Source organism: Leptonychotes weddellii, chromosome 11 (genome assembly GCF_054177405.1).
Source record: "Leptonychotes weddellii isolate Sample4059 chromosome 11, ASM5417740v2, whole genome shotgun sequence".
Lineage (NCBI taxonomy): Eukaryota > Metazoa > Chordata > Mammalia > Carnivora > Phocidae > Leptonychotes > Leptonychotes weddellii.
The window spans coordinates 76690310-76716568 of NC_138379.1; the positions used below are offsets into that span (position 1 = coordinate 76690310).

The 26259-nt window shown below is 49.1% G+C and overlaps 1 protein-coding gene across 14 annotated transcripts in view; it reads right to left on the minus strand.

Annotated features, from left to right (window-relative positions):
- PKNOX2 (PBX/knotted 1 homeobox 2) overlaps positions 1-26259 on the minus strand; it is a 293351-nt gene that overhangs the window by 28061 nt on the left and 239031 nt on the right. For all 14 annotated transcript variants that reach the window (XM_081799167.1, XM_081799176.1, XM_081799168.1 and 11 more), the window contains 2 exons: positions 17042-17213; positions 5149-5337 (listed from right to left, as the gene is read on the minus strand). In XM_081799167.1, coding sequence (XP_081655293.1) covers positions 5149-5337; positions 17042-17213 — 361 coding nt within the window. The remainder of the gene's footprint in view (positions 1-5148; positions 5338-17041; positions 17214-26259) is intronic.

The window sequence follows — 26259 nt, forward strand, 5'->3', positions numbered from 1 at the left end:
AAGGGGGCACCCCTAGACCGCAGCGACAGGAAGTAGAGTTCCGGGAGCTACCCTGCCTCATTCTCACCACAGCCATCAAAGCTGTCCCTTCCGCCATCCTAGCCCCCAGCCCTCCAGCTCGGGGGGCCAGGACACCATGAGGACCGCCCCTCCTGCCAGGCCAGTGAAACCTGAGCAGTTCTCTCCTTCCCAGAAGGAATGTTCCTTAGGAGTGGCACAGTTCTTCCTGGAGCAGCCCTGGAGGGGCTACTCTAATTTGCCTCTGACATGTTTCCAACCCTTACACCATCACCTACATTCCCCATTACATCTCCCATCTTTGGTGATTGGCCATCCTTTCCAGCCTCAAAGCATAACTCCTCCAACTTGGTTGCAAGATAGTCCCTTGTTACATCTGGAGGTCAGAGATCCTGTCATATCCACTTTGAGGTCCCTGGAACTCAGCAGGCTCAGTTGTGCTTGAACAGATTCACGGGGCCGGAATGAATGACCCCTCATTTTTACCAACTCCTTCTCTCCAGGGATTCTGAAAGGCTGTCTCTGTTCCTTACCTTCTCCCAGGCTTCTCTCTACACCAGGAGCACTCACTTTTGGAGCTCCCAGATAGCCTACCACCCCCTCCCCCTCTCCCCTCTCCCCTCGGAAGTCCTCCCAAGGCCAGAGAACCTGCAACTTCTCCAATCACAATGGGCAAAATCCTCCTGCTGGCCTATCTAATCCATGCTGAGGTTTGCTCATTCTGTCTCCAGGCAGGAACAGACTGTGGCCATGAGAGTGTGCAGGCCTTCTCTGGGGGGAGGGGGAAGGGGGCTGAGCAGTGACGGGGGTAACCCGAAGCCACACATGTGGTTTGTTCAATCCAGACCGCTGTCTCTGGCTGCTCCTTTCCTGCCTGCCTCAATGTTCCCTCGACCCGGAGCCTTCTATTGGTTAACATAACTTACTTAGATCCTCAGGTGTGACTCACAGCTCCCTCACACTGAGATTGGGAGCTCCTTTTGGATAATTCACTCATGCTCTCATAGGACCTAGCACAGTGCAATGCCCCCCAAATGCTTGGTGACTGAGAACTTCGGCTCAGTCCGATTTGCCCTGTGATAGGGCCCCAGCTTAGATCCAGCCCCATTGAAGAAAGAGGGGGGAGTTTCAAGTCAAATTAATACTTGAGCAAGGCGGGAGTTAGGTTCTCTCTAGTTGGTTTATGCCCTCTAGGAAAGGCCAGGAGAAGCCTGTCCAACAGAAGTCAGAGTCTAGAGTGAGCCTCCTTACCGAGGAGGCTGCCCTTGCAAGAAGCCTGGGCTCAGAGGTGTGAGGAAGCTTGGATGTCTTCAGGTGCAGGCGGAGCAGGATGGCTTCCTGGGGACGTGGGAAAAACTAGCTGTGGCCCAATTCCTTGGGAACCCTGGTTCAGCTCTAGGGCTTGGTGGAAGTCGTTTCCCTTACTCCCTACCCCCCTCCCACCCTCAAGAGAGAGCTCACATTCAGAAATGGAAGGCCAAGCAGGGAAGGTGCCCAACTGCCATAGAGCCGAATGGGGACACAGTGTGGCATCTGGGGCGGGTGGGGGTGGGGTGGGGACACCAATTTGAATAAAAAAAATGTCTCCCACTTTGCAACACAAGGCCAAATGATTAGCACCCGGGGAAAAACATGAGCCAGCGGTTTGCAACAAAGCTGGCGGGCACCTGGAATGTTGATCCTGAGGATCATGTTCCAGAGGGGAGGCACCCCTCCCTGGGCCCGGCTGGTGCTCAGTGCGGCTATTTCAGGCTGGGGGGATTAAGGTTGGACCATGACGAATGTGAACCATTGTGTGTGTGTGCGCGCGTGCACACACACACACCCCCCACCACGGGCACACCCTGACACACACACACACACAGATGCCCCAGACACTCTTTTTCTCTCTTCTCTCCCATACTGGCCCCCATGCCCTGATCCCCAGGCCAGCCTCCTGCACCCAAAGTCTCTTGGCAGCTGAGGCCTCTCCTTCCCCAGGAAGGCCCAGCCAGCCCCGCACCCCCCAGCTCAGGGAGAGTGACAGGAGCCTGCCCTGGGAATGTGGACAGCACGTGGTGTGTCCTACGCACCCTCCCTCCTCCACACACCTGGCTTCGCACTGACCCCGAACCTGCCCAGCCTGTCCCTTCATCCCCCAGCCCTCAGCTTCTGCCATTCCTTTTCTCTCTCTTTTCCACCTGGGGTCTTCTCAGCCTCACTTCCCTTCCCTCTGCGGCCCTTCTCCTCCAGACCTTCATCCTTCCTCTGCCTCCCTCGAGTTGTCTTTCTTTGCCTTTATCTTTCTTCTGATTTCTCCTTCCCTCCTTTGGCTTCCTCTGGCCTCCCTTGATCTGTGTCCATCTGTCTCCTTGTCTCACTTCTTTACACAGATATTTACTGGCCGTCCACGCATCAGACCTTGGGTTAGCCTCCACCAGGCATGGGTTATAATTGTATATAAAATACTGTCTGTACTCAAAACACGTCTGTTATCTAGGAGAAGAGAATAACACTTATACCAGCGACTCTGAGATAAAGTGACATAGGATATTTATATATAAGTGGCCCCCAGTGTTCCAGCACTTAGTTGGGAGAAAGAAAAGGCCTTTCTGGATGGGGCTTCAGAGAGGCCTCCAGGGGAGAGCAGCCTTGTTACTGTCCTTGGGAAGAGGCCGGGTTTGGTCCTGCAGAGCTGTGAAAGTGTCATCCGAGCAGACAGGCATGGGAGACTGTGGACCTGGGAGCACCTCGACTATCAGGCGAAAGGATGAGAAAACTCGGAGGACAATCAGAGCTTTTGAGCAGGAGAAGGACATGAACAGAGTCTTAGGACCGTAAGTCCAGCAGCAGAAGCTGAAGAGGCATGTGTAGGTGTGTTTGTGTTTGTGGTGTGCGTGTGCGCGTGCGTGTGTGTGCGTGTGTGCATGTGTGTGTGCGTGTGTGTGTGTGTGTGTGTGTGGAGGGCCGAGGGCTAGCCAGAGAGGACAGGCACGGCAGGTTAGGAATCCATGGCAGCAGCGTGTGTCTGATTATCTCATTTACCCACTGAAGTCTGAACCTAGTAGGTGGCGGCAAGGCAGAGGCAATGAAAGGGACAAGTTTGAGAAATTCCAAATAGGAACACCTTGCCAAGTGTCTTGTCTTCTTTTTCGAGCTTGTCTTTGTTTTTGCCCGATTGTCTGAGTTCCTCTTTCTAAGCAGATCAGAAGCCTTTCTGCGGTGGCCACCCCAGGGCCAGCTTGGCTGTCAGGCAGAGATCTGATATTTACAATGACGGGAATCAAAGTTCTCTCCTCTTTCCTCAAAGCTCAGAGGCCCCGAAGGCTGGGATCTCCCAGGAGGACTGACTTTTGCAGGCAGCGACTCCACGCCCTGGCTCACCCAGAGCCCGTGTTATCCTTCTCTGCCAACCCCGCGTCCCCAGTGGCCCTGCCTGCAGCAGACTGCCTTGTCTGCCCCAGGACCCCAACCTGGAGGGGGCCGCTGTGGCGGCTAAGCCCTCTGGCCCTCCACTCCTCCCCCACTACCCTGGTACAGCTCCAGTGTCAGCCCTCGAGGTAGACTTGGAGAGCCCAGGAGGGGAAATCCAGAGCCTCTCCAAGGACCTGATTATTTCCAAAGACTTGTGCTAATTTTCTGATATGATCCTCACATCTCTGTGAGGCACTAAATCCTCATTACTTTTCCTGACCGATGCATTCTAATTAGATCAACACTTAAAAAAAATTCACAATAGCCACAGGATGGCTTTCCATCTCATTAACTCCTCACTTATTATTTTCATGAAAATTACTGATAAAAATGTGCATCTCCATTTGCTGAGGCCTCACAGCCTCCTCAGCTCCTATCTTGCATCTCTCCCGTCACCGGGCTGCGCAGCGTCGCCATGGTAACCCACAATAATAGAAACTAATAAATTACAAACGAGATGCTCGTTGAGCAATTATTGTCCTCTTTTATGCAAGTTTCTTGCTAATTTTGATCATAAGGGAAAGTACAATAAGACTCTGAAGGAATGAGTCTATTTCAAGAGAATATTAGCAAGCAGAAGCCTGGGCGGCTGTTTTTAGATCTGTAATAAAGTGAGTTGGTGATTTCAAGCAATGGGAAGAGGAAATAAACTTCTTGCCTCATGTCCCATGCAGTACTCACTGTTGAGTCCCAAAGAGATCCCTTTGGATTTGTGCAAGGTGGGGCTGGCCTTCTAGAAGGCCCCTGACCCTTCCCCTGCCTCTACAACCTGGAGGGATGGATGAAGTGTGCTGGTCCCTAAAGCTTAGAGATAAAAATGGCATCACCTTTCTTAGGCACTTTTTCCAGCACCCATCATTCTTAGAAAGTTTATCCTTTTCCCCAAGCCTGATTGTCTCATGAGAAGAGGTTACTGTAAGCCTCCTGGGGCCCTCCCTGTGTCTGTCCCAGACTCGGGAACTCAGTGGGAGGGAAGAAAGTGGTGAGCTGTGGCTTACGTAGATGTCGGTGAGCTTGGTGGAAAGGTATCACCAGGCAGCTTTCTTAGCTCCGTAGGGTTTGGGGAAAACATTCCGCCCTGGAGACAACAGCCCATTCTCATCCAGAACACATAGTTGCCATTTCTACGTTCCCCAGTTCCCCGGATGAAGGTGGGGGTGACTCTTGGGAGGGGGGTGACTGGAGGGGACATCCACAGTGGCCCTGAACCTTAGGAAGGCAGATGAGCCAGGGTAGGGTGAGCAACTGGAAGAAACTGATGCGGGAGAAGCAGTCGCATGGGAAGCTGTCCTCATCTATGAGGTGGGCAGGATTCAGGGAAGGACCAAACCCTCCTTCTCAAGAACACAGAGAGCTCAGCAAGCCCTCTCGAGAAGTGTTCGGGGCTAAGAGGTCGGGGTCCATTCCCGGCTCTGCCCCTGCCTCATCTCAACACTTACGTGCATATCTTAGGATATCTTGGGTCAGGAAGCCAGGAATCACTTTGGTCATTTTCTAAGGAATACCCATGCCCCAGTATGGTGAGTTCTGGTGCTGCCTGATGAACAGGAGTGGATCAGAGGAGGGCCCTCATGCTAAAAGTATACAGTGAGTCTAAGCTACATTCCTAGGCCACCAGGGGACCCTCAGACATTCCTACACCTGGCTTAGGAGATAAGACCCAGCCTTGTGTGTTACCTGTGAGTGAAGATTTATGGAGGGCTGATTGGGGGAGTAGGGTCCCCCGAGGTCATTCCTGAGCAAGTTATCGCTGTGCATCTTGGTTTTGAGGCAGGTGATGTACCGGTTACAAAAGTCCTTGCAGAGTTCATTGACTTTCTCCAATTCCAGCAGGTGAATTCTCAGGACCTGGATTGCCTTCACCATCTGAGGAGAGGAAGGGGAGGTGAGCCCAGGTGTTCGTATCACACTCCTCCTGCCACCTTGACCTCCTAAGCCCCAAGCCCACCAGGGGGGAGAAGCCCATGCCCTGCCTTAGGCATAAGCTTTCTCATCCACTGGATTTAAATTTAAATCCTATTATTTCATATGTGTCCTCCTTAAATTCTAGTTATGGTTTGCATGCTTTTAGCCCACTGTTAACACAACCACTCTAGAGTAAATGGTATTTGGAGAACCATCGAGCTAAAAGCCAGGTCTCTGGCCCTGACCCTGCCAGTCTTATCTGGGGGACCTCGGGCAACTGGTCTGCATCTTGTTGTCGGAAAAGTGGGGATAATTATGCTCTCCTTAACAACCTTCTAGGTTTGTGGAAAGGATTGTAGAGGGAACGTAGAAGCTGCAAAGTGTGGAGCGCTGAGCAGGCACTAGGAAGACGGAGATCGGAGCTCTTGTGGGTGCCTCCAGAAGTCAGGGACTGTCTACGTTCTTAAGCATGTATTCTGAGGGCAGGTCACCTTGCAGATGCCCCATTGATACTTGCTGACTGACGGGATCATCCCGCATGACTTAGCTGGGCTCTGAACACCGAGCTGTCCTGTGCCCTATGGATTGTTGGACGTGACTGTCCCTCTTCAGATGGACACTCCCCAGCCTTCATGGCAAGAGGCTAGTTTTCAGTTGGAGCTTTTCTCTTTATCATGGTTATTATTAGAACAAGACAATTGCTACCGGCGGTTTGGAAGTCAAGGAGGAAAATAACTGCCCTTGACCCAATCACCCTAAAAGAACGATGATTTTTTTTTTTTGTCTTTTCCACAGGCATCTATTTTAACATTGCTTTAGTCACTTTGTGCTTACAACTTTGTTTCCTGTTTTCCCCTTAGTTTACCAAATGTATTTTTCTATACAGCAGCACCATCTTCTCTATTGTCACTTCCAGCCTGCGAGCTTCTAGAAGAGAGAGAGGGTGTCTGATTTGCTCACCATGTTATCCTTGGCACCAACACTCTGGACACTGAATAAATATTTGTTGAATGGGTAAAAATTATTCAGTAAATGTATTTTTAATTGTTGCCTATTATTTCATGTGTGTCCTCCTTAACCAATCCCTCATTGTTGGGCATTTAGGCTATTTCTAATTTTTCAATTTTATAAAAAATGTTACAGTGACTGTTTTCCAAGCTTCCTGCTTTGAGTCATGTGTCTGCATTATTTCCTCAGGGTGAATTCCCAGAAGTGACAGGAGAAAAAGCTATGGACATTCTTTTGGCTCATGATAAATACTGCCAAATGGCTTTTCAAAAAAGGTTGTTCAAATGATGCTCGAGCACTCAGACATCCACAAGGAAAAAAAGCAAACCTTGCTTTAAGTCTTATATAAAAATTAACTCAATTGGACCAAAGACCTAAATGTAAGATATAAAACTATAAAACTTTTAGAACAAAAATGCAGGAGAAAATCATGAGTTCCTAAGAGTGGGCAAAGAGGTCCACACAAGCTTGACTCAGAAAAGGAAAAACTGATAAATTAGAACTCATCAATATTTAAAATGTTTGCTCTTCAGAAGAACCTGTGAAAAAGATGAGAAGGCAAACTATAGACTGGAAGAAAATACTTGCAAACCATATATCTGACAAAGGAATTCTTTCTAGAATATATAAAGAGCTCTCAGAACTAAACAGTAAAATAGCAAGCAATCCAATTAGAACAGGGGAAAAAGACAACATCGGACATTTCACTGAAGAAGATACACAGATGGCAAGTAAGCACATGAGAAGATACTCATTTTCCTTAGCCATCAGGGAAATGCAAATTAAAACCACAACTAGATATCACTTACACATCTATCAGAATGGTTAAAATGAAAAATAGTGATAACACATCACTCGTACATTACTGGGGGATATGAAAAATTGTTCACCCACTCTGGAAAACAGTATAACAGGTTTTTTTAAAGCAAAACTACATAATTGCTTACCATACGCCCTGCAATTGTACTCTTGGGCATTTATCCCAGGGAAATAAAATATATGTTCACACAAAAACAGTATGTGAATGTTCAAAGCAGCCTTATTTCTAACAGCCCCAAACCGGAAACAACCAAAATATACTTCACCAGGTGAGTGGGTAAAGACACTGTGGTACGTCCATGTCATGGACGACTACTTAGCAACAAAAAGGAACAAACTGTTGATACACTCAACAACTTGGATGGATTTCAAAGGAATAATTATGCTGAGGGAAAAAAAGCCAATCTCAAAAGGTTACATACTGTATGATGCCATTTATCTAACATTCTTGAAATGACAACATTATGGAGATGAAGAACAGACTGGTGGTGGCCCAGGGGTGCAGAGGGAGGAACTGTTCTGTCTCTCAACTGTCAGAGTTTACATGAATCTCTATCTGTGATAAAATGGCACAAATGTAAACACACACACGAGTGCATGTAAAATGGCGTCATCTGAGTAAGATTGGTGGATTGCATCATTGTCGATTTCCTGGTTGTGAAACTATATGCATTATGCAAGAGGGGAATCAGAACTCCTTTGTATTAGTTCCTAGAACTCTGTGTGAATCTATAATTACATTGAAATGAAAAAAAAAGAAAAGGTAGGGCTTGTTGCCCTTTGAGACCCACTGATGTCGACATAAGCAGTACACAGGGTCCCTGTTTAATCCTACCCTCCTAACTGCTGGCTAGCATCTTGATGCCTAGGAAACAAGGCAGGGAATCTCTCCCAGAGAATTCTGACAGTCGGGCGTGAGCAGAGCGGTGTGGCTGGACACCAGTGCCATGCTCCTCTCTGAGCTTCACTGGCATTTCTAGTGGGGAACGATTGAGTAGTCCCTGGGTTAGCTTTTGGATTGCCTGATGGGCAGGAACAGTGCTTAACTAATTAAGGACTCTTGGAACACTGACACTAAGTGTCACTCAAAGATAGAGACGAACAATTTTGTGTCTTCATGCAGGGCTCAATCCAAGGGTCTTATCCTAAGGGAGTGCTCCCTCCATGGGGCTGAGACCAAAAGAGACTGTGCTCTACCAGGCAAAGAAGAGAATTGTGACTTTAGAATGGTTTATTTGGTACTGAAGGAACATTTGCTCTCAATTTTCTACTTGACTTTGGTCATGGATATCTTGGTTTCTGTCTTTCAGAATAATCAGCACCATACAAAGCATTTAATAAATGCTCACTGATTGCTTGATAACAATCCCCAAACATGTCTTATTCTTACTATGTCTCAGGCACTGTGTTAAACTTTCCACATGCCTTACCTTATTTATACCCCACAACCACCTCTGCAAGGAGGCACCATGATTGCCCATATTTTACAGTTGAAGAAAATGAAGCCCAGAGATATTAAGTTTCACTTGTTTAGAGTCACATGGCTGACAACGATAACACTAGGCTATGAAGCCCCATGGCCTATGTTGTTCCCAAGACAGGCTCTTGAGATTTGTGTAGATGGAGAAAAGCAGTTTGAAGGGTGCATGATTTGGGGGGGGCGTGGCTCAGTGATGGGAAGCATAGGGTTCTAGGAAGACCAAATAGCTTTGGGGACATTAAAGTTTAGGATTTCCAGAGCCCTCCCTGGTAACCTTCTCTCATTCGGCTGCTCTGGTTTCTCATCTCTCATTCCTGGCCTCGCCCACAGGAGTCAGAATACCTCGCCGATGTAGGTGTCTGCCTCCTCCGGGGTAAAAGGAGAGGATTGGACTGTCAGGTGCTTTCCATTTTCTGATTCCCTGAATGTTATCAGGACTTGTGCCCTCGGTTCACTGACGGGCCTGGGAGGGGCCCTGGGAGATGATCTGGGCTGGCATCTAGGTGAGTGGATGGTCCAAACTCTCTTAAGATACATGGCTGCTCTCTTCTGAGGCTCTCCCAGCCAGAACCTTCACTTCAGACTGTCTCTATTTCTCTCAGCCTGCTGATGAAGAAGTTCTTCCTTGTATGTACAAAATCTCTCCTTCCTGAATATGAAGCGCTTACCCAGCCTTCTGCAGGCACCAAGAACACCTAGTGCCTCCATCAATATAACCTCCCTTAATTTGTTGTTATCCATTCAACACAAATATGGAGTCTCACTCTATGCCATACATGGGACAAGGCATCTGACTTGAATAAATTATCCAACTGGCTTTGTCTCCTCCAGACAAAACATCCTAACTCCTTAAACCTTTTCCTTTTCCCTCTCTGCCTCCCTCCCTCCCTCCCTTCTTTCCTCCCTTTCTTATTTCTTTCCTTCCTTCCTTCCTTCCACCCTGTCTCCCTCTCTCCCTCCTTTTCTTCCTTCCTTCCTTCCACCCTCTTATTTCTTTCCTTCCTTCCTTCTACCCTGTCTCCCTCTCTCCCTCCCTTTCTTCCTTCCTTCCTTCCACCCTCTCTCCCTCCCTCCCTTCCTTCCTTCCCTTCTTCCATTTCTTCTTTCCTTTGGTCTCTGAGCTTTCCTTTACTGCACTATTCTTCTTTTTTAATCAAAATTTCATTTACTCATTTGGTTAATTTAAATCTACATACATGCATCCACCACACAGAAAGGTGTATATATCTATTCATTTATTTTAAAAACATAGCCAATAAATACTTATTATTAAAAAAGAACCAGAAAGTACAAACAGAGAAGATAAAATACAAAGTAAAATGTACTCAGAATGGTTTTGTTCAAATAAAATACACAGGGAGCTTACACCAGATCTGGTGCCCAGTGGCCAAAAGTGGACCTACTTTTTGGTCTAACAAAGCACAGTTGAAGGATGACTTTTATATGGGATAATAGGCTTGGTTTAAAGATTTAAGAAGGTAGAGTAAACATAATGGTATTCCGAGGCAATGAATATGGAGGACCTATTCAATATTACAGAAAGAGATGGGCCGTACCATTAGTGGGGGTGGCTATTAGGCAGAGTAGCAAGTCTGTGAGGGATGTTGTCAGACAACCTGAATCCAGGTCTACTGTTTACAAAATTAGGTGTTATTGGGCCAAGTCCATGACTTCTGTGAGCCTCAACTTCCTCATTTGGAAAATGGGGATAATGATCATCCCTTGCTTGCAAGAGTTGATGAGGCTAAAGGCGATAATGATGTGAAATATCTTAGAAACCACAGGGAAGCAAATGGGTACAATTTTTAAATCTCTTTTAATAATTTCTAATATCCTGTTGGCTTTTCTATTGCTATTCCATATTCAGTGAGTAGAAAAAGAAGCATTCCCAGTGTTTTTCCTCCTGTATTTATGTTTAGTAAATCATTCTCTATCCTATGTGTTTGCAATTTCGGGTTTTTGCTTCTAAATCAGAATAAAACTCTGATTTATTAAACTATTTTTCTAAGTGATCAATGTCATATAAAAAGTTATTTCAAACCTTCTAGAGCAATAACAATTCCATTTAATTTAATATCATCATCAAACGTGATGAATGTGTTCTCAATCTTTTCCCCCAAGTCTTGCTTCACCTCCAGCTTCTCTTTCTCCCTTGTACTTTCAAAATAAAGAAACAGTCCCTTTCTTCTGAGAAGTATCCTTTAAAAAAAGCAAAACAAGATGCGACCTTACATTTTAGTCTCACACCACTGCACACTAGCCCCTCACCGGTCCCGGGAGAGTACACAGGACTGGGGCTTCTAGCTGGCTATGAAGTCGCATGGTGTGATGTCCCAAATCTATTATTTCCTGCCTGCTGATTTTGGACAAGCAGTTTTACTTTATCTGTAAAATTTAGGATAATAATACCTACCCGGTAGAGTGGGTATGAAAATTGAATAAGACAATGTATGCAAAAGTTCTGGGCACACAGTAGCTATTTGATAAACGTCCATTCTTTATGCCAACCCTCTCCCCCACCCCACTACCACCAAGTTCCTTTCTAAAAAGTGGCCTCCTGTAGGATTGTGGCTTCTGCCCTTGATGGTCATAAATCCTTGCCTTCCAAAACACTTATATATGTATATATACACACCACTTTGTGATTTGCAACATGCTTTTCTCATCATTATCTCATTTGAGTCTCACAACCACAGAGACACAGGGGCAATATGTTCAGGTAACCTAAATCCTGCGCGGCAGTTAGGGAGGCACCCTTTCCCTGGAGGGCAGGCTCTTTTCACCCTCTCCTCCCTCTGCAAGTTGGGAAGCTGGAACTACTCTCCCTCACTTACAGACAAAAGAGTTTCTAAACTCGCATTCCTTAAAGTGCTCAGATATTTCCTGCGGTTCATTAGGGCAGCCAAAGCTAAAATCAAATCAGGAATTGTTCCTGACCCACCAGCTGGATCTGAGCAGTTGGAAGTGTGGGGTCCCTGGAACAAGGAATGGGACGTGGGAAAAAGGTGAAGACCAGGGATGGGAGAACTGCCAGACGACTGGGGATAAAATGATGATGGAAGCCATCATGCATGACAAGTTCAATGACTTTTAAGTCAATAACATGGTGCTTCGCCTCCAATGTCCTCAGAATTTGGAGAAGCAAGTGGTTTAGAGGGAAGAGGTGGGCTTTGGGAGTTAGACCCACTTGGTGCAAATCCCAGCTCTGTAACGTATTGGCGGTAGGACTCTCACTCCTTGATTTTCTCCTGTGTAAAATGGGGATGACAAGGACTACCTCATGGGGCTGTCATGAGAATTGCACAGAGAAGCATGCTCGAGAACGATGGGTTTTGAAGGCTGAGTCTTGGGTCTTCCATCCAGTGAGAAATCCTGAACAATTTACTTAATCTCTGCACTTTACTTTCCCCATTTCTCCTGTAAAATGGGATAATAGTAGTGAGTCCCTCAGCGTTGTACTGAGGATTAGATGAGATGCATCTAGAAAGAACTAAAAACAGGAGCTGGTACACAGAAAGCCCTAGGAGACCAGTGGCTATAGGTCAGCACGGCGGCTAAGAGTGTGGGTGCCGGAGTTCCAGACTGCGCAGTATCTGACTCGCACCCCTGCCTCGGACTAGCTGTGCGATCTTGAACCTCAGTGATTTCACCTTGCGGCTCAATCTCCTCATTTTAAAATGGGGATAATAAGCGCGGTGAATTGCGCAAGACTGTTGAATCTCAGATCTGTACCTCTGAAACAATGCAATATATGTAAAGAAAAAAAAAAGAAGAAGAAGATAGCAGGAGGGGAAGAATGAAGGGGGAGGAATCGGAGGGGGAGACGAACCATGGGAGACGATGGACTCTGAAAAACAAACTGGGGGTTCTAGAGGGGAGGGGGGTGGGAGGATGGGTTGGCCTGGTGGTGGGTATTGAGGAGGGCACATTCTGCATGGAGCACTGGGTGTTGTGCACAAGCGATGAATCATGGAACACTACATCTAAAACTAATGATGTAATGTACGGTGATTAACATAACAGTAAAAAATTTAAAAAAATGTTTAAAACAAAAAAAATGGGGATAATAATACACATAATACGCACATAACTTGTGGGTTTGAAGAGAGGATTAAATAAGATAATATTATGTAAGGTGTTCACAACAGCACCTGGCACCTAGTAAGTGCTCTATAAATGTGAATCACGACTAGCTTTGATTAGACTTGCTTTCCCTAGCTTAGTGTTGGTAAGATTTTCTGCTCCTATGTCGGTGAAGAGAGTCAGGCTGCAGGCTGAAGTGAACGACTCTGATCGGGGCCGCCGGGGGTCTCTGTGGGCCCAGAGCTCTGGCCTGGCTCCTTCATGTGCCTCCTTATTCACAGCCTCCGGCCTCTGGCCCTGCCTCCTTAGAGTGGGCCCAGGGGCCTGGGGGGCCCCATTTTGGAGCTGGCTTTGCAGTCAGGCAGCCATAATCTGTCCCTCGAGCCACACCAGAGTCTCATTAAAACGTGCCCCATAAATGTTAAAAAATTTACACATAAAAAAATTCCATGCATGAAACTGAAACCGTATGTTTTACAGCCTTGGTTTGAAATCTTGCATAATATATAAAACCTCGGCACTGCACTGGGGGCCCGTAAATCAGATTTTATAAAACAAAAAGCTTTTACCTTTCAAAGGGGTTTGGGGAACTTGCAAATTTTACAAACTTTACCAACTGCCAGTCAGAGGCTGCTAGGTCCAAGCAGGGGATCAGTGGGCCAGGTGAGAAATGGGCCTGGTGAGCCCTGGTTGAGTGTGGGGACTGGGTGGGGGGAGGGTATCCCCCCCAGGGAGCTCAGCGGGGGGCATGCCAGCTTAGCCACCATGGGGGTGACAAGCCACCCCCATAGTCCTGAAACAGGGAGGTAGAGAAGGTTAGAGAGTGGGTGCCAGGGGATGGGTGGGGGGAGGGGTGGTAGGGGCGTGGAGATGCTGGTGGCATTTATAAATGAGGGTTTTACTGCCCCCAGGAAGAAGAGAGGTGAGGAGACCCTGGAAGGAGCAGGGTCTTGGGAGCAGGCAGACCTGGGTTCTGGTCCTAATGACTCCTTTCCCTCCTCTGGACTTCAGTGTCCCCATCTATAAAATGGGTAGTCGGATGGGCTGGACTGGCTTCTCCCTGTGGTTGTGCTCTTCCCTTAGCGTTTTGTGACTGAGTCTCTCTTTGGGCATCAGTGCTGTGGGAGAGGCGGCTAGCCAGGCGAGGGAAGTTCCCCCAGAAGCCTGTGATCTGGGAACCTCTTTGACCTTTGGACAGCTCTGGGAGAGCACGATCAGCAGTTCCCATGGGAACTTGTCTGGGAGACTGCCGGGAGCCGGGGAAGGGATGGCTCAGCAAGGCAGCTTGCTTGGAGGAATGGAGGAATGGAGGAATGGAGGAATGGAGGAATGGAGGAATGGAGGACGGGCAGCTGGAGGTGGGGGCATGTACGCCAAATGGTTGGCCTGCCACGGCGGGGGCCTATGGGCTCTCTGGGCTCGGGAGAAGGCAGGATCAGAGTGTGGGCCAGGGTGGGACAAAGTTTTGGGGGACCCCCATGTCTTCCTGACAATCCCATCTGTGAAAGTCAACATTCAAGGGCAAAGGAAAGCCGCCCTGACACACATATATATAAAAAATAAATCTCTCAATTATCTCAGCTCATTTGCTTGGGGTCTCTCATTTTATGTCCCTGCTCCGCTGTGCGGTATATCTGTCTGGATAAAGAGTTACAGTCCGTTGGGCTACGTGTGCGGGGTTGTAAAAAATACAGATGCCCAATTAACTGGCTGTGGCACTCAGCAGCTGATTGAGCTGATAATGACGTGATCTGACCTTTTTCTAATTTCTAATTATGTGCATCTCGGCTGTGCTGGCTACATGATTCTTGTTCGAATGACGGTTCCTGTCGTTGGCCTCTCCAGCCGCCCCCTCCCCACACAGGACTACAAATGGGGTGGCAAAGGGCACTGCTTGACCCCGCAAATAAAGTTGCAGTGTCTCCGCCCCACAGTCTCTTTGAGGGCCTGGAGGAGACGCTGGGAAGGCGGACCTCCTTACCTTAGCGATACTGCATTTGAGATTAACCTTCCGGATGCCACGCATTTTTAAAGGACATTTCGTGCCACATGCCATCTTGTTAATTTTTTTTTATTGCCGTCACCTGAGAGGGGTGTGTTAGCTCTACAGACGAGGAAACCGAGCTTCAGAGGAGTTACATCTTCAAGTTGCACACGGGCTAAGCCGTGAAGCCAGGCTCAGGTCCACCGTCTCCAAGAGCTCCTTCAACTCTCTATTCAAACCCCTGACTGGTCGGCCAAGCCACTGACTGTGGCCAAGACCTCTAAGTAAATCAGGTCCACGTGGGTGGACGCGGTGTCTGAGGACCGTTCCGCCCACTGGACCATTCCCAGCCCGGTCACCTGGGATAGAAGACCTGGGAACACCAGAGGGCTGGGGCCACTGGGGCAAGACATTTAACCAAGTTCTGCTGGGCAGAATCAAGAGATCGGATTCTTTGAGGGAACAAAACCCCGGGAGACCCAGGTGGTGTTAGCAAGGGGAGAGCACAGAGCTGTGGCCACTTTTTGGTAAATTCCAGGTTATCCTAGAAAGGGAGGCTGTTCTCAGGGTGTCTGTGAGCGCTTCACCTGGCAGGTAGTGGCGGGCGAGGCGGGTGAGGTTTGCTGCCCCAGGACTCCTGCTTCCTAAAAAGGTTTCAGTTCTTTCCCATGACTCAGCCTGATTTGAGGCACCTTCTACCAACTTGGGCCTCCGCTTCTTTTTGTGTCATGGGACAGGAGTGGGTCGTGGCTCTGCCGGCCCCATTCCAGCCCCACCCTGCTGAGAAATAGCTGCCTCCTCTCCTATCTCCGTGGTTGTTGCAGGGCTGAATCCCAAGGCCTACGTCACAGTGGCGGTCCTGAGATGGTGACCCGCTGACTAACAGGGTGGGGCCGGACCAGCCTGCAGGGAACCGGACAGTGGGCTGGGCTCCCGGGCAGTGTGGCTGCCCCATCCCAGCCAGGGGAGAGGGAGGGCCAGGGATGAGCAGAGCCGACCCAGGGCCCTCAGGTACCCATGCCAACAACGCTGACGGCCGGCCCGTGCTTCCCTCTCTCGAACCGCCAGCCCCCCTCTCACACCTCACCAATTTCCAGGCCAGCCTGGGCTCTCCTGGCAGCTCTTCTGGACTCCATAAAATATCACGTTCAACTCTTGAGAGAAGCAGTGGGGTGCATAATTCACAGCACAGAATAATACGTAAGTCACTGAGATCTGTTCTGTAGGTGCTCTGAGTGTGTGCGTGTGCGTGGGCACGCGTGTGTGTGCACATTTTCTTCCTTTGTTTTTGGTGCCACATTTGCTTTTCTAATTCTATTTCCCTTTTGGGAGCAGGTATCAGCTAAACTCTGACTATGGGAGGCCAGCACTATAATCAATTTATGGAGGAGAGTTTTGCAGAGTTTTCAAATTCACCATGCATGGTCTAGGTAATCTACCCACAGAAAAATAAAAAATTGTGGTTAATAATTAATAATTCTGGGATAACTGTATATCGTGATGAATGAATAGAGCGGCTGCTCTGTTCCTCTCTCAGCAGAATTCCCAGGGTCAGTAGAGAATTTCAGATGTTACCTATGATAGCGGTTATCAAATCTTATTGATGATTGCAATTGCCTGGGAAACTTAAAAATGTAGATTCACAGGGCCCACCAAACTTATGGAATCACTATGCCCAGGTGGTGGGGCCCAGGAATGTGTATTTTAGAAAACCTGTAGTGATGATCTGGATGATAAATTGGGTTTAGGAGCCTGGTCTGTGTCCCCCCGAGATGGGCAGGACATCTGTTGGCCTTCTCAACACGCCTGTGTCTCCAGGTCATTTTCTCTATTGATGTGTTTGAATATGCCTGTTGCCCTCATCCTCCACACTGGAGCGCGCCAGCCGTCAGCTCCTCACTGGGCAGCCTAAGACATTATTTATTAACACACCAGGACTCCGGGCCTCAGAGCAGCTATTCCACGCCTTCTGGCTCCTATGCCCCTCCTTCCCTCCTCTCTGCACTGCAAGTGGGGTGGGGGGCAGGGTATTGGGATGCAGGATGTAGGTGCCGCAGTGAGCAGAGAACAGGAGGCCATTGGCAGCAAAACCTGGGCATGCAACTCTTGGTTTAAGGAACCTGCAATGGTTCTCAACTGCTGGAATGGGTGCATCTAGGGCCTGCCCCATAGTGGGCACCCCACAGTTTCTGTTGAATGAATGGAATGAATAAAAGGATCATTTCTAGGGCTTGTGGAAGGATCAGAGGTTAGGAAGACCCTAGCCAGGGTGGGGGTCGGAGGGTCTTTACCAGATTGTCCAGTTCTGGGTCATCGCTGAAGAAGGGTTTGTGCTCCTGTTCCTGCTGGTGGACAAAGTTCTCGATGTCCACATCAAAGCTGGCGGAGGTGATGCACTCTGAGCCCTGGGTGGCCTGTTCACATTTCTCAAACAGCAGCGTCAGGAGCGGGAAAAGAGGGTGCCTGTGGGGACATCAAGAGCTCATACATGCGCACACACAGAGACCTGCTGCTGGCTGGGCTCAGAAGGCACCAGGGCCCCTTTCCCGCACTCCCGTCAATTCTTCTCCCAAGGTCCTGCTTCTTGAGAACATCCCCAGTCCCCACGCCAGCCTGGGTGGCAGCACCTCATGCCCTGGCATGGAGGATCCAGTGTCCTGGTTTCTGGAGCCTTAGAGGGCTCTATTCCTCCCCTCTGGGTGCCTAACTTTTCTGTTTGGTCAGATAAGCTGCGTGGATATCTGGTGAGAGATGAGGGGTATAAGCCTTCACAGAAATGTGTCCATTCCTGGTTCAAGGTTAACCTGGGAAGGACATATAGGAAGTGTCCAGAAAAGTCCTGGATGTGAGCAGTAGTGGTGGGTCACAGACTCATTCTTGGCCGTCTGGAGCCGGCTGAGGGCAGCAGGTGTGCACAAGTGTGTGTCTACCATTGTACACAGAGGGATGTGTGTGAGCTCGCACACACGTCCACACACGGTGGGCAGGTGTCTCCACCTGTCCTGCGTCTACTGGCTGACTCAGTTTAGGTCACACACCCCAGTTACACGTATGACATCTCCCTGCACCTTTCTATCAGTGCACACTTAGCACAACCGTGACTCAATGATTATCAGCATCGCCGTTCTCTTCCAAGATTGTCCCCGTTTTAATAATCACTGTATCCTTAGGATGTTGCCCTGCATGCTCATAGCAGGCACTTACTAAATGTTTGGTGGCGGATGATGAATCAGCAAATGAAGACAGCGTGGGTGTGAGCATGTGTGAGCATGTGGGTGTCGTTCCAGGATGCATTATGTAAGCCGGAGTGCCTACTTCAGTGCCTGATTAACCCTAGGGATCCTCGATTAGATATCACCAAGTCTGGGAAGCTTCCTTCACTCCCCTGCCCCTAGCCTCTGCTGATGGCTCTCTGAGCTGTTTGTTTTATTATTGGCCTTCCTCACTAGACTGTGAGCTAGATGATGGCAAGAGCCAAGCCCACCTTACTCTTCACTGTGTCCAGAGTCTGGAAGAGGTATGTGGATCCCATGAAATATTTATTGCATATTATATGTGTGTGTCTATTTGCACATATAAGTGCACATCGTTCTTATTTCTCCTCAGCACGTGTGAACAATGAGGTCTTAGCATCCAGCATGGGTGCATGTGTTTGCACAGATTGTTGACCCTGGACCTGCAGCCCCATTCCCTTCCACTGAGATTCCAAAAGAGCACCTGCCCTTCCCTCTCTGGGCTCTCCTCGGCCCCTTGGGACCACACAATTCAGCCCTTTTCTTTTTGATTAAGCCCTGCTTGCTGGGAGAGGAGGAAGTTTGTGTGTCAGGCCTGCCTCTCAGGCCTCTGCCAATAGGCATGTTCTAGCCAGCATGGTCTGACAGAGCTTTCTGCAATGATGGAAATGTTCTACAATCTCCTCTGTCCAGTATGGTAGCCACTAACTACAGGAGGCCAAGGAACACTTGAAATAGGACTGTGGTGCCTGCAACACTGAATTTTAAATTTATTTAATTTTAACGAATTTTAATGTAAATAGCCGCATGTGGCTAATGGCTACCATATTGGAGAATGCAGTAAGTCTTGAAAAGGCAAACAGACCATGCGTTTTCCCTTCCAGTATGCTACGAACACAGCAAGAGGAAGACTGACTATCCAGCCTACACAGTGTTTGTATGTAGATGAGGGAACCCTTAACAGCCTGTCCCATGCTGGGATTCTAATAATTCTGGGCAAAAAGACAGAAGGTACTCAGTTCCATCCACACTCACACCTACACCTACTGGGCATTCTACTCAGGCTCAGGGGCAGTAGTGGATGAGGAGAGATACGTTCCTGCTTCGGATGAGCCACTTGGTGCCCCTGGACACCATCTCCCGACCCTTGTTTTGGGAGTTGTTGCATGAACAGTGGGACCCCCAGGCTGCAGCCTAGGTTACAGTCTGGAGAGGGAAAAGGGTCAATGTGTGAGGCCGGCACATGGGCAGCCCCCCATGGCTAGAAGATCCATTCGGCTCTGGAAGGAAGCTGGTAGGGCAAACAATGGGTTTCCCTTACCCAGCCGGCTGAAGACAAAGAGAAAACCAGGTGCGGGGGTTAAACTCCAGCGTAAGTCTTCATTTGCAGGCACTAATACCATAGCATATTATAGTCTAATCTAACCTGATCCCAGTTTAATGCAAGATTCTCCTGGCCCTGAGTGGAATACCAAAGAAAGCCTCAGTGGCTGTAATTTAAGCAGAGCCCTGCAGTGGTTTAGCTGAGGGACATGAAAGGCAAATTCCAGACGGTGTTATGAATTATTGCGCCTTATGAACCTTCCTACTCTCAACAGATGCCTGCTGCCATTTAAACAGCCACTAGATCAATTAGGAATGAAAGGCACAAATCGACTCTGTACAAGGGCACTAAATTACCAGGAACTAATAATCCGCAGCATCGTGCCAGGTGGTGGGGGTGCAGCCCCCACCCCACCCCCACAGTAGCCGCCGGTCACCGCACGCTCCTTTCTCCCTGGTTGCAGGGAGGGTGGGCAGCGGCTGCAGGGGGAGGGGATGGCCTCTGTGTGTGCATGCGTGTGCACGCGTGTGCACCCGGCTTGAATGTGGGCTGTCGACGAGAGCAGGTGTGAGTGTTATCCAAGCGTCCTGTCCCGTGTGTTGGTTTTGTGCGCATGCACAATGTGTCTATGCAGGATGCAGGTGCATATGGGTTGTGGGTACGAAAGCCGGGTGCGGATTTTGCGTGCTGTGAGTGCAGTGTGCATATGCCCTATATTGTATGCAGTGTGTGTGAGGGGTTTGCGGGTTCTGTGTACACAGCATGGATGCCATGTGGGGCGGGGAAGAGGGATGGGGTCTCCCAGCGTTAGAGTTCAGGTAAGCGGGGGAGTGGTCTTCTTTGCCACTGTCCTTGCCCCTGCAGGGCAGAGAGTAGTCAGGGAGGGTCTCTCTGAGGAGGTGACATTTAAGTTAAGCTTCAAATGATGAGGAGGCAGTCAGGCAGAGATCTGAGGGAGGGGCGTTCCAAACAGGAAAAAAAAGCAAAGCATTTAAGATAGGAATGAGCTTGACTTGTTTCTAGAACAAAATCCAGATGAGTGTGTGTGGAGCGAGGTAGGCAGGATGGGAATGGAGGGAGATGAGGTTGAAGAGAGAAGCAGGTGTTAGATCAGAGGCGGGAGGGTGAGGAAGGATGGGGACATTGTCACACACACTGGGGAACAATGTGCACCTTCTATGCAGAGCTGCAGCATGGGCCCTTTTTATAAACTTCTCACTTCCAGGTGTCAGATCTCCCCAGAACGTGTGTGTGTGTGTGTTTGTGTGTGTGTGTTTGTGTGTGTGTGTGTGTGTATCCATGTGTGAGGGCATAGCTGGGGTGTTTTCTATGGCTTCTGCTATCTCTCAGAAGAAAGAAACATACTTTCTATTGCCACCTCCCCCCGCCCCCAATTTAACCAGGGGCCCCTAGAGCACAGAGCAGACCTCTCGTGGATGCTGGCATGGCCCCCTCTCTCCAGCCCCTCCCCACTGGGGCCACACTATCAGCTCCCAAATCTCTCTTCTCAGATACCACGCTCCCCAGGTTCCTGCTCCTGCCCACTCTGATCCCTGGATCCCTGAGCCCAGGGGCTCAGATGGCACCCGAGATTGCCCACAGCTTTTGTACAAATGTTAGCCAGGGTCAGTGGGCTGCCTGTGGCTCCCATGTTCTAGCCGCCTGGATCCCTCAATAAACCCAGACTGCCATGTGGGGGGGGGGCACCCTTGAGACACTCTGCCCGCCCCCCCCCCCCAAGAAACAGGCTGTTTCCCAACAAGCCGGCTGGGTTCTAGGCTTCAGTCATGCTACGCGCTCCTCTGCGGCCCAGTCCCAGGCCCTTCCCCAGCTGCCTGGCCTATGGGTTGACCTGTATTTCTAAGCTACCCTCCAACATCACCCCAGAAGGCTGGCGATGAGGCCGGAAGCCACTGCTACAGGCTTGGGGTAGGGTGGGGTGAATAGGGCAGAGGAGCATGGGAGCTGGGCATCTTAGCCACCAGGGATATGAATGGGCCTGTCTGAACCAGGCAAGGGATGGGAAGAAGGATTTCCAGGTAGGTGTGGGATTTGCTTCTTTATCCTTGGCCTACCCTGAGCTTTCGTTTGTCCAGCTACAATGGGTTTTAAGGAGTTCCTTTTCCTGCTGTCCAGATTTGTCCCATTGTGAATCAATACCCTTCAGAGGCTAGAAGCAGGAATGTGGAAACTCAGTCCCCAGTGCCCAGGCGATGATGAACAAGATATGAAAGATGGCCGTTAGACTTTATTTCCAAAGAGCGGAGGACATTTGACCTCCATAAGAGCTCACCTTCTCCCTCCCAGATCTTTCTCCACTCTTCTCCCCCTGTCGCCTCCCGCCTGACTGCCCCCTCCACCCCAATCTCTCTTAAGCCGTTCAAAATTTGGAGGAAATAAATCTCACTGCACTAATTCAGTGAGAGTTTGAGCCTCGTCAGTGCAGAACAAATAAAAGGAGTGAACTGGCATGACATTTTACTGCAGAAGAGAGGTCGTTTCCAGCCACTAATAAAAAGGATTTGACACAGACTAATAAAGAGAAATGAATTTCTCTAATGGCCTAATTTAGCACATTCAGCACTGTGCCTCTGTCTGGGTGCTGGGGGTGGTGAGAGCTGTGAGTGCGGACAGAGCCCGGAGCAGGGCAGACGTGGGGAGAGGGGAAGAAGAGATGATCTCAAATAACATTTTATTATTTCTTTTTCCTTTTCTGAGCCCCTACCCCCACCCCCACCCGCATCACCTCTCCTCAGGAGCAACTGAACCAAAATCAAGCTCAAGATAGGCAGTTTCTGTTAACGATCCAAAGAAATAAAGAACCGCTCTCCCCAGAACTGCAGTCTCGTGCTAGCTTAAGAAGGTGATTAAACCGGATGTGTTGATTTCTACAGGGGTTTAAGCCATTGTTGGGTTTAATTACTTCTGACATTTCTGCCTTTGCTTTTTTTTTCACATCACCCATTTGCTGGCCTGGAATGCCCAGTTTGGGGCCGGGCTGTGTGGGGCTGCCCCCCCGGGGGGCAGATTGGAGACGGGGCGGGATTTTGGCTGAAGCCCTTGGCAGTGGTGAACACCATCCTCTCTCCAGCAGCTGAGGAGCTGAGCGACCCCTCGCTCCAGCCCCAGTTTTTCTTCAGGGCAAAGCAATGCTGCCCACTCTGCCCCTCTCCCGGTGAGGCTTCTGAGAGCCTCCTTGGGGAGGCGAGCCTCAACACCGCCATCTTATGCCTCCCCACCTCGGGACAGATATTCTTAACATAAGTTGGCCGGATAGGTTTCTCCACCACTTTCAAAGGTCTCCCAGGGATGGAAACCATCACTTCTTTGGTAATTCATATACTCATCCCTGACTTCAAGTTCCCCTATAAGGCTGAAGCTCGTTTCCTTTTGTTAAAAGGACTCAAGAAAAGTCCTTTTCTTTCTGCTTCTCTTCCTTCCTCCTTGGACAACCTGGGTTTTTTGGGAAAAAAAAAAAATTTTTTTTTTTTTAACATTTTTTCCTGCTTATAGGACCAGAAATACAGAAGCAGAGACAGGAAAAAGTTAGAAAGAATGCAAAAATACAGAGCTTCAGGAAAGCTCAGATGCAAAGAACACAAGAGACAGATAGAGACTAGATCTGTAGACAGGCTAGGGGCGGGGGGAGGTGCAGGATGGTCACACGCAGCGGGGCACATTAGTGTTGAGTTCTCTTTCTGGGTGATAAACCTTGTGATTCACAGTCATGCCACTCTGTCACTTCTGAGCCTCTCAGCCATCCCTTCCCTTGTGACCTTGGCCAGGACTGCAGACCTCAATTATGGGTCCAGCCATGTGTGTGGCAGCCTGCCTGGCCGTCCACCTCCTCTCCCTGTCACTGACCTTGGAGCCCCCAGGCCTGTCCTGCACCTGACCTCACAGCCCAGACTCATCTGGCTAAGGGGAAGATGGGCAGAGGAGGCTGGGTGTCAGCCCTCACCCCCTCCCTGGGCTCTGGCTGCTTCTTCCAATGGGAAGAGGGGCCAGAGCCTCCAAGGCCCTCCCTAGCTGGGATGAGGGATGGACTGTTCAGATGGTGAAATGGTTGGTAAGAGAGCAAAATGTCTCTTAACAGAGTTGGCAGAGAATGTGGTGTTGGTCAGACGGCAGGTGGCCCCTGGGCCCTTGTCTCTTCACTAACCCCCTTCACCAACTCAGGCAAACTGGACTGCTCACCTTTGCCCCTGCTGCTCCTGTCACTGGAACTGTGTTCCAGCATCTATCCCTGTCCCTTCTCATCATCTTCAGTATCCATCTCAAGATGCCATCCATTCTACCAAGGCTTCCTAGTGGCTCTCTCCAGCAAGAAAACCATGGCCTCCTTGGAAGCATCCTAGGAAATGCTTTGGGGTTTCTATCCTGACCTTGCTTATAGTTTAGGGTGAGAAGCTCGGTGGTCCGAAATAAGCATAGACTTTGGAGTGAGACAGCTGTGTGACTTGGAGGCAGGTTACTGAATTTTTCTGAGCCTCAGTTTCCTCTTTTATAAAGCAGGGCTAACATCACCTACCACGCAGGTTATCGTAAGGATTCAATGAAGAAACACATAGAATGTCTGGCACTTAGTAAGCTATCAATTAATGCTTGTTCCATTTCCCTGGAAAGGTGTGTGGGCACCTTTTTTATTCAGAGCAACATTGACACCATCGGCTCCAATAAATTTCTATTCCCATATCCACTGCCTCATTTGGCAGGGAAAACAAGCCCACATGCCAATTCAAATAGAGGCACAGAGAGAGGAGGAGGGGAGGCAACGTACAATTTATCAGAACTCAGAACCTCTTTTTTTTTTTTTAACCAAAAAAGCACTGCCAGTAAGAATTTATTTTTATTTCCCTTATGACACTCATTAAATTCTACTAACTATAGTTGTATGTGCACAGATCTGTCTTCCTCACTATGTGGTGAGCTGCTCTGGTCCACGAGCTCGTCTTCTCTCTTTTTGAATTCCCAAGGGTCAAGCATAGTGCCTGGCACACAACAGAGGATCAATAAATATTTGGTGAATCAATGAGTGGGAACAAATGAACCGTGGGAGGGAAGGTTCTAAGACATAGTCCTCAAGTTCTTTTGGGCTCAGAATCCACCCCTGGATTCAGATCAGACATTGCGATCTGGCAGCTTCTAGCTACAATGGCGACAAAAGGACCTGTCTTCTTTGGGCTCTGCTGGGTGTGTGAGGGGGTGGGGGCTGGCAGGGTCCTGGAGGGAGGGGGGTGAATGTGAAGGAAGAGCTCGCCTGGCCTTCCATTTCTCCTCCCCTCGAAGGCACCAGATGGAGAGAGCGGAGTGGGGTGGGGGAGAACGAGCCAGCAGCTCCTGGTTGGATGTATTTTTACTTCAGGTGTGACGTTGAAACCATGCGGGTGTATTTTTAGTCCTGCCTAGTGGGTGGTGTGTTCGCCTGGGTTGCCTTGGAGAGGACTTCTTCGTGTTGCTAAATTGGAATCGCATCTGCTAGGGTTCCTGGGCTCCAACCAGCTCTCCTCCCCCAGGTGGGTGGACAGGTCCATTCTTGGCAAGGGTGGGGCCCAGAGCAGGCCACAGTCTGCTCTGTCCCCGTCCCTTCACCCCCACACACTCACACACACACACACCCCTCCCTCCAGCACCTTAAAGATAATAATAATAATAATAATAAATGTGAGATCTTAATGAAGTGATTGCTGAGGCGAGTCTGCAAGGGCAAGAATACAAACAACCTAAAACTTGAGACCTGCTAGGATCTCATGTCCAGCCCCTTCGTTTTAAGGAGAAGTGACTCAGGCACAGAGAAGGGAAGTGTCTTTCCCACGGGTAGATAGAGACAGGCAGTCAGAGCTTCTGTCCAAGGCACCAGAGGTTCAGTCTGGGGGACGGGGTGTTGGGGGGAGGGCGCTCTGTCCCTGCTGACTTGGTCACTGGCAGTGACTGAACACACCCCCACACACACTTGGTGGCACTTTGTAAGTTACGAAGTGCTTTTCCCTGTGCTTACTGCATTCAAACACTCAATATCCTTCTTATTCCCATTTTATCAATTAGCAAACTGAGAAGCGTGTAGTTAAATAATGATATCAAGCTAGTAAGTGACTGAGTAGAGATTGAAATCTGGGTACCCAAACTCCAAATTTTGTGCTCTTCCCCCTTTCCTGTGTATTGCTGAAATCACTTCCTCCTTCTCCCTTTTTCTCTTCTGTCCTTGGGGTCGCAGACCTGAGCCGCCATGTTTACCCTTCGAGCATCAAGATCATTGCAGTGCAAGAGAATCTCTGTCTTGTCAAATGAGTTTCCAAAAGAATTTTCTCTCATAATAATCATACTTCTGTGTGTTTGGGGAGGGCTTTTACATGTTTGCAGATCTTTCGGGTTCTCGTTTGGTGCCTATCGGGTGAGGAAGGACAGCTTATCTAAAGATGTTAAATAATTTGCCCAGCGGTAGGGTCAGAATTTAGACAGAAGTCTTAGTCTTATGTTCTTTCCATTTCACCATGAAATGGACTAGTGCTTGAGAAAATCAGAGAGTGGCACCATGGTTAAAAGAAGGGCGAGACTGGGACATGGGGCGCCTGGGTGGCTCAGTCGATTAAGTGTCTGCCTTCGGCTCAGATCATGATCCCGGGGTCCTGGGCTGGAGCCTCGCACTGGGCTCCCTGCTCAGCGGGGAGCCTGCTTCTCCCTTTCCCTCTGTCTGCCGCTCCCTCTGCTCATGCTCTCTCTCTCTGTCTCTCTGTCAAATAAATAAATAAAATCTTTGGGGTAAAAAAAAAAAAGAAGGGCAAGACTGGCTCAGTCCAGCCCTGGTGAGAGCCCCTGGTCACTTGAACCCTCAAAGCCCCACCTGCTGGCTCTCCTCCTATTCCACCCCACCTGGTTCCCAGCAGCGAGAGGCCCCATTGCTGGTCATCTTCCCTCTTATGAGGGGGACAGATCCAGTCTCGTACTTATCACA